The sequence below is a fragment of the Nicotiana sylvestris genome, chromosome 4 (assembly GCF_000393655.2).
Source record: "Nicotiana sylvestris chromosome 4, ASM39365v2, whole genome shotgun sequence".
Lineage (NCBI taxonomy): Eukaryota > Viridiplantae > Streptophyta > Magnoliopsida > Solanales > Solanaceae > Nicotiana > Nicotiana sylvestris.
This window is the reverse complement of record NC_091060.1, coordinates 30,902,572-30,911,017: the sequence shown is the minus strand read 5'-3', so window position 1 is coordinate 30,911,017 and position 8,446 is coordinate 30,902,572. Positions and strand designations below refer to the sequence as shown.

General features: G+C 38.4%; 1 protein-coding gene across 2 annotated transcripts; it reads right to left on the bottom strand.

The window, feature by feature from the left end:
• Window positions 1–483: 483 nt before the first annotated feature.
• LOC104221070 (histidine kinase 4) lies at window positions 484–7,810 on the bottom strand. 2 transcript variants are annotated; one of them, XM_009772051.2, is made up of 12 exons: window positions 7,411–7,502; window positions 7,119–7,205; window positions 6,696–6,929; window positions 6,429–6,598; window positions 5,339–5,557; window positions 5,054–5,240; window positions 4,907–4,958; window positions 4,559–4,788; window positions 4,255–4,353; window positions 3,246–3,949; window positions 1,995–2,483; window positions 484–1,137 (listed from the first exon to the last, which is right to left on the bottom strand). In XM_009772051.2, exons 2-12 carry the CDS (start codon window positions 7,146–7,148, stop codon window positions 876–878), a joined length of 2,676 nt encoding a protein of 891 aa, XP_009770353.1. In that variant the 5' UTR covers window positions 7,149–7,205; window positions 7,411–7,502; the 3' UTR covers window positions 484–875. The 2 variants fall into 2 exon arrangements, with proteins under 2 accessions (XP_009770353.1, XP_009770351.1); XM_009772049.2 differs by lacking the exon at window positions 7,119–7,205 and having other exon boundaries at window positions 7,411–7,810.
• Window positions 7,811–8,446: the final 636 nt, after the last annotated feature.

Below are 8,446 nucleotides of genomic sequence, written 5' to 3'. Positions count from 1 at the left end.
CCTCCATGTAAAAATATTGGGCGCCGTTGAACTCGATGGAACTACATTTATATTTATTAATTTTTATATTTATTAGCTTCTCCCAACCGGGGGCGGAAGGGAATCAGCCGAGCCCTTTTCGCCGGAAAAATACATTATATATACAAGGTTAAAATAATTTTATGTATATATAGTAAAGGTTGAATCCCCTTCGTTTCTTCGTGTGTTTACCTCTTTACAATTTGAATAGCTTTTGTAAAAAATTTGGCTCCGTCACTGCTCCCAACTAGTAGTAATTGAGCCTATCTGAGACAATCTTTTTCATGTCCTGACGAATGTACAATAAAAAGAGCACAAATTTTGGTATATATATACTGTCATAAATCTCAGAATTGAACACAGATGAACTAAAACTGTAGGAAATCCCTGTGTTTTGGTGCAGCATGCACTGGCCCTTGAGGCTACAAAAGCTGTAACTAAAGTGTAGATGAAAAATACTAAGGCTTCAAGTGAAAATAGTTATATATAAATTGATGAATTGGTGCTTCTCAGTCGGAAAATATCAAAAGGAAACCATAGAAAGCTATCAAGATTATACAACTTTGACCTATTCTTCCCTTCTAAAAGTACATACAAGGAGGGGATGGAAGATCTATTGCAATATACAACAACATATACTTAAGAAGCTAATCATGTCAAGGTCTAATATGGGTTAGAAGCTAGTCATTGCTAAACGTGTCATTGTGCTACTAAGGACATTCAGGAGCTGCCCCCCCCCCCCCCAAGGCTGCATCCATAAGAAGTCAACAAGAATGCACCAGCAGAATGCTGAAAATTTGCTGGTGGTTCATTTCAGCCGATCGAGAGGTGCTAGAATTGGTAGAATCGGAATTTAGCTACTGGTCCGAGTTAGGCTTGGATTCAAAGAACTTGGATACAGCTTGATAAAGATTCTCTTCTTCGAATGGTTTTGAGACGTAACCATCCATCCCACACTTGAGGCATTTCTCTAATGTGGCATGAATTACATCCGCGGTCATGGCCAATATTGGCATGTGCCACCTGTGCCCTTTTGTAGCTCCATCACAGTTCAATCCTCCATTTAGTTGTTCATTTGTGACGCCCTCTAGATCCCGAATTAGACGTGTAGCCTCAAACCTGCAATTTCAAAAGAATTATGTACTTAGACCTTTGTTCTTTTATTTCTCTGAAAGTTCAGCGTTCAGTTACTCTTCTTTTACCCTTGGTACAAAAGCACATTGTCCTAGAACAATCTTTTCATTTAGTAAAACCTGTTTTCCTACTGGAAATGCAGTTTGAATTTCACTGAATTTCAACACCCAAATTGTAGTTTTGAACAAAGAGGTATACAAATGAATGAAATAGCATTTCCCTTTCAAGTTAAAAGTAATCGACATCACTGTCTCGGCAAGGAGGCAGAATGAGCCATACACTAGCACAAGTTTCTAAGAAGTTTATAGAGCTGTGACAGATAAAGTAGCTAAGCAGATGTAGACGCTAGGCGTGGACTATGTACACATATTGATCATCTCTGTTGCTATGTGCACAACAAAGAGCACCAAATTTCTGGTTAAATAACATACTACACCGTGAAGGTTCCCAGGCAAAGACCGAGAGCGTGTTTTGCGGGGGTATTCCTAGATTTTGGAACTCTCAAATGATAGCAACCATCCGAGGTAGGGTAAAAACCTATTATGCTGATTTTAGTTTTAAGCCCATGGAAATAATCTGAGTTTCCAACTTGGACTCAATCAAACAATTGTCTCCCGGATTATTATGCCCAAACTCTTGACGTAAGCATCACAAAATAATAGGCCAAACCTTTTCCTTGAGGCATTACTGACTATCAAGAGCTTCTCTTTTGTCAGTTCAGAAGAGATTTTACTGTGAGACACAGAGTGCAAAGTAATAAAAATAGCAAACAAACTGAATTTAAGTGGAACCACTATGAAGAACATCGCTAGATAAGGACAAACCATAAGTGTAGCACATACCCATCCATTTCTGGCATCTGAATATCCATAAAGCAAGCATCAAAATTGTGTGGTAACTGAAGCAATGAAAGAGCAGCTTTCCCACTTTCAGCACACTCTACGTCAGCCCCAAATTTTTTGAGCGCACCAGCAGCAACCCTGCGATTTACTCTATTATCATCTACCACCAAAATTTTCTTACCACACAATAGGCCACGAAGGGAAGATCCATTGCACATATCTATTCCCTGGCTCTTGTTGCCCATTCCAATTAGCTGCTTAAGGCATGCAGCCATCATACTTGCTCTAAGAGGTTTCATTATCACCGCAAAACCTACGGCTTTAGCCATTTCATCTTCAGTGTTGGTGATATTAGTTGCCAGGAGGATCATCTTGGGTGACTTGTACACGTGTCCATTTGGTTTGATGCATGGCAAGTGTGAATTTAAGTCAACATCTTCAGATATCCACAAGTCCTTCTCGACCAAAATCATGTCCAGCTTCCTGTCACTGAGGCAAGATACAAATGTTTATTTAATTAATGCATTCAGTCAAAATCACATATCCCATGTAACATTTCTGGACTATTCAGTTCGTTGTTTTTTCCTTTGAGGGAATAGCTTCATCTTTGTTTAGGCTATTCTCCAATAAATTTAAACATCTAGCTAAGCGCTCCTCAAATCCTCATGCAGGGAACTGAATAAGAAAACTCTGGTATTCTATTGGCATTACAAAGATCATCATTTGAGAAATGACAGATTTGAATATATTTCCACATTCAGATATCTTCCTCTATGTTGCCTTATTCAACAACATACTTTAGGTTAAAATAGTTGGCAGGGAAAGTATGCAGAATAACAAGAATGAAATAATAATAGTAAATACGTTTCTGAAAACTTCGATAAGCGAACACATTTACTTTAATTGGTGAAACAGAAAGAAAATCAAACCCCAGTATTTATCGTTCCTGAAGCAAATGTCTTTTGTTATTAATTATGTGGAAATTGGACCTCCTTTTTCTCCTTTTCTTGTTGATCAATATAAACCCAGTAAATAAAATTCCATTTTCACTAAACAAGATCATAGAGGGCCTACAATGGTCAAAAGCATTAGCGTAGACTCGGTCTAAGATATCAACAATAATAGTAATATGTCCTTGACGGCGTCGAGGTACGATTAATCTAAGTAATAGTCTAATAGTTGCTTGCAGTTCTGAATCGCTTATAGAGTATAGATAGCCATAAGAAGTTCGACAAAGGATGAAAAACTTACTTGGAAACAAAAGAACCATTTCTCCCAAAAGTAGCAGCTACTTTCTTGATGCTACTGACAACTTCCGCCCGAATACCAAGTCTTTTCAGATGGTATCCTGTTACAGCGGCTCTTACAGGCTTTCCATCAACAATAATAGCATTCAGTCCTTTAAATGAAGTAGGCAAATCATCATAATGAGGTTTTTTCAGATCGCCAACAGAATATTTCTCACATCTTAGGAAGTTAACGGTGAAAGAAAATGTGCTTCCAATCTGGGGACGGCTAATGAAACTTATTTGACCACCCATCAGCTCAACAAGACACTTGCTAATGCTTAATCCAATACCTGTTCCTCCATAGTTTCTAGAGGTTGAACTGTCTGCCTGCATAAATGGAGTGAAAACTCGATCTTGTGCTTTGAAAGGGATCCCAATCCCCGTATCCTCAACACAAAACATTAGAGTGACATTCTGAGAGTGATCATCATTCGCCACCTTACTTGCAGATTCATAATACGAACCATTGCTAGCAACTATATGCTTGTAGGTGTCCCAAGTATTCTGACTGTCAGCAACTTCATAACCACTTAAGGTTTCATAATGATAACCACTAGGAGAAATTACATTTTCAGATACTCCATCCAAGCAGGTATCTTTTTTCACACCATCTTTTGTTTGTTCAGCCAGATGAACTTGAACAAATATATGCCCTTGTTCAGTGAACTGTCAAAGCAAAAAAAATATCCGTTATCATAACAATTGAAGCAAACACAAATTGCTCATAAAACAGAAGAATATCTCTCTCTCTTCAGCCTGCTTTTCTGTACAAAGAAGGTAAATCTTATTTTCTTATCACTTTCTCATTCCACCAATTAAAGGCAAATATTTTAATTTATTTCTCCATTTCTCTATTTTGCCTCGTTTCTATTCACCCTTCCTTTCTTTCTACTTCTCAGCTTCTGAGAAAGTTCAAGGAGGCACTAGTGCTTATGGTCCAGGGATGAGAGAAGATTGGCTGTTTTACTTACTTTGACCGAATTGCCAACCAGATTTGTTATCACTTGTCTGAATCTTCCTGGATCCCCCATAACAATTTCAGGAACTTTATCAGAAACAAAGACGGCCAACTTCAGTTCCCAAGAAATCGTGCAGTGTAAGGAAGAAGCACCGTGGGCAATTGAAATCCAGAGGCAACAGATTGTGGAAGCAGAGAAAACAGAACAAGCGCAAGAAATTAGAACATGAATATTTATATGCATAAACTAATGGACAACAGCAATAAAATTACTTCGTTATGAGAAGAAAGGATATTTTAAATCTTCAATTACCTACCTCAACTCCTTTGCGCCTGGACTCATCAGAGAATAAAGAAAGAACATCATCTAGTATCGAGCGAAGGTCAAATGGAACTGCCTCAAGTTCTAACTTGCCAGCTTCAATTTTGGCCCGATCAAGCACTTCATTTATCAATGTTATCAGTGATTTTCCACAAGCCTGAGCAGTTTGAGCATAATCTCTTTGAGTTGAATTCAGATTTGTATCTAGGAGCAGAGCAAGCATTCCTGAAGTCACAATGAAACAGATGGAGTTTAAGAGGTAAGTAGTGTAATTAATTAAATTGCTGTTGAGAATCTTGAGATAAGTTTGCATATCAGTATTAGAAATAGCACCATACCATACCTAGGATCCCATTCATTGGAGTTCTTATTTCATGTGAAACAGTAGCCAAGAACTGTGTTTTGCAACCAAAAAAATGCATGTCAACCTCCCAAAGATCAACGCAACGTAATAAAGAATCTCAAAACGTGGAAAATATATTAAAAGAACCTGGGATTTAGCAACATCAGCTGCTTCAGCTTGAACCTTTAGTTCCTGCATTTTATGGAAATCATCCTCTACTTTATTAATGTGGCTTGCGGATTTGTAACCCGTGTAGCCAATTAAGAGGAAGATGATAAAAATAAATACTGCAGTGGTCACTGCTCCCCGAGATATAGGAGCCTCATGAAGATACCTGCAAATGCACAAACATATTAAGGATCCACGTCGTCAAAGTTTAAGTTTTCTTACATGGCGCAATTGCTACCAAGTCAAGGAAGGATGAGCACTTACCTACAAATCATCTCATGCTTACGAAACGGATCACCGAAATCAAGCTTGCTAACATGCTTAAGTGTGGGATCACCATTTGGGTTCTGGTGTCCGTACATGATTAGAGGATCAGAAGAGTTTGTAACATCATAGACATTTACAATAATCGGATGATTTGCAGCAAGTTGCCCAAGTAGACACTCAACGAGAGATTCAACATCAAAGGCTCCACCAAGATACCTGCTTTCAGTTAAGCATATGATAGCTTCAATTTCAGAGACGTGGAAAACAAAAATTTAGAAGACAAGCAGGAGTTTGGTAACAAGTATTCATTATCATGAGATGTGCTAAAACATTAGATATAACTAAGCCTGTATCTTAATCAACAATCTATTCAACAAACATTAGCTCCTCCTTTGATTGTGAAGATTAAAATAAAATGAGAAAAAGTAGGTAATATAGGCACAAAAAGATCCACTTGAGAAGAAGCGAGCTCCTCTTATTAGGCCAGATCCAGTGGCCCTCACAATGGACCAAACCCAGTGGCCCTCGGACACTTGGCCATCGCGAGAACATCGCGAAAAGGGTTGGCGCTTGCGATATAGAGAGTTTTCTGTAAAGGGACTGGGGAATTCTTTATCCAGAACAAGGGCCCTCGCGACGCGAGGCCAGCCCGGTGCCCATGCTAGGCCTTCTTGCGACACGAGCCAGCCACGAAGGGCACCTGGAGCTTCTTCCTTGCTTTCTTTTCCAACTTTGACATATTCAAGTCCCAATACCAAGTTCGTACACTTCCACAGTATGCTCCACATACACCCCCAATGAATAAAATGAATAGTCCCTTTTATGTGGCTAGCACGGCGAATAGGCCTGCGCCTATAGATCCTTAAGAATTTAAACTAAGCTACATATATTTCCATTAACCGGTTTGTGGGAGCGAGAAGCAGAAGAAACAAAAAATGCTAAGTTTAAGACTAAAAATGATGACTGGAATTAGACCCTATTTGACCACGAAAAGCTTTTAAAGCAAAAAGATGACAACCAAATATCTTGAAACTACCGAGCACGCGAGAACACATCCAAACAGAAAACGTCATTGGCACAAGCTTACCCTGCAGTGGCTTCAACACGTTCATGCTCAGTCGGGTTTTGCGGAAGCTTGGATTTGTAAACAGGGAATGTCAAAACAACACCAAGGTGATGAGAACCCAGAAGCCGGAAGGGACTCGTAAGAACTGCCTTCCCGCTGGCCCTAGCTCTCATGATATTTTCACGGTCCTCCTGAATAAACCAACAAAAGAACAAGTCCAACAATATAAGCTAGAAGAACCAACAAGAAGTTAAAATTCCATATAAGTTTTGAAACTAATTCAATTACCTCTCCTGACATCATGTCAAGTGATTCTATGTAGGACACAGTTTCTTGAGAAAATATAACTGGAGAATACTCATCTCTGATAGGTGAAGCCTCTCTTTCCATTGTTTTAATAGTCCATCCATGTTGTCTCTCAAATTCTTCCCTCTCTGAATGTAAAACTCTCTCTGCATATGCCACCCCACTTAATAGTGGCCTCTCAAATGCTGTTCTAGCAGTGTACTCAGCAAAGGTTTTCTGCATTATTAGTAAAGAGAATCAGAGTCCAAAATGGAGCAAAACAAATATTAAGAATTCATATAGCTTACACTAATTAGTTTAGGATTAAGAGGTACTTGTTCTTGTCACTGTTAAAAGATTGAACCGGTGCACTAAGCTCTCGCTATGCGCGGCCGGACCACAAAGGTCTATTGTATGCCGTCTTACCTTGCAGAAATGAACGTAAGCTATTTCCATGGCTCGAACCTGTGACCTCTTGGTCACACGGCAACAACTTTAACGGTTACGCCAAGGCTGTTAAAAGATTGAACCAAACCAAAAAAAATATTCATATGAAGCAATACACCAAGACCAAACAACAACAAGTTGGGTCTGTGGAGGGTACGGAGGGTAATGTCTATTTCAAACAAGAATCAAATTATTCTCATTAAATCAATAAATTTCAGAACTTTTTTCACTCCAAGAATGAGAAAAACTAAGACCGCTGAGGAGCACAAACCTGATCAATTGCAGATGGATTCTTCTCATAATGGAAAGTTGAGACAAGAATAGCAAGGGCATGAACATGGTTAACACTAACACTGAATTGATCTTGTAACATTCTTGCCCTTTGATCACACATACTCACTAACCCTTCTTTTCTCTTCTCCTTCTGATTAGCATCCATAGAAAAGTATACAAAAATGCTAAAAACCATACAACAAATAATCCAAAAAGCAAAAAGTTTTGGAAGCAAACACTGAGAAGGCACAAATCTGTGCTTTCTCTTTGAGTCAAATTGCTCATTCTCCTTCACAGATAACATGTGGTGGTTTTGCATTTTATCACCCATCACCACAAACACTACAAAAAATCTTCTTGTACTTTCAAAACTTTACCAATTTATCTATCAGTTAGAAACCAGAAAAGATACAAGAGAACAACCCCATTTAAAGAAATGAGCTAAAAATCATTGCTTTCTGCAAAAGGACAAGCAGTTTTTTGAAGCTCTAACTTTTTGAATCATAGGAAAAAGCAATTTTTTTCATAACAAATGTGTTAAAGATCATTGATTTGTGTGATCAAATTATCAGATACTGTAAAAAGGCAAAAAACCCACCAAGAAAAATGAACAAACAAATCATTTCCCCCAACCCCCACCACACCACACCACACCCCCTCACTCCTCTTTCTCTCTCCTGACACATACACTTTCATGAGAATGGAAAGAAGAGAAACCCAAGAAAAAGATAGAATTTTTTTCTATTTTCTCATAATAATTCCCACCTCATGGAAGAAACAAAGCATGGTTTGACTGCAGTCCTAAAAAGATGAACAAAAATCCCAAATTCCAAGAACTCAACACTACTACTATGTCTGTCTTTTTTTTTTCTTTTTTTACTTCAATGGGGATTTGGATATATGGAATAAAAAATGATGATAGCATTCCAATCTAACCATGTGCTTTTTTTGTCTACCTTGGTTCAATGCAAGCGTGGTGTTAAGTTGAAGAATCTAGAAAATGAAGAACATGTTCTCAATGTTTTGCTGTTCTA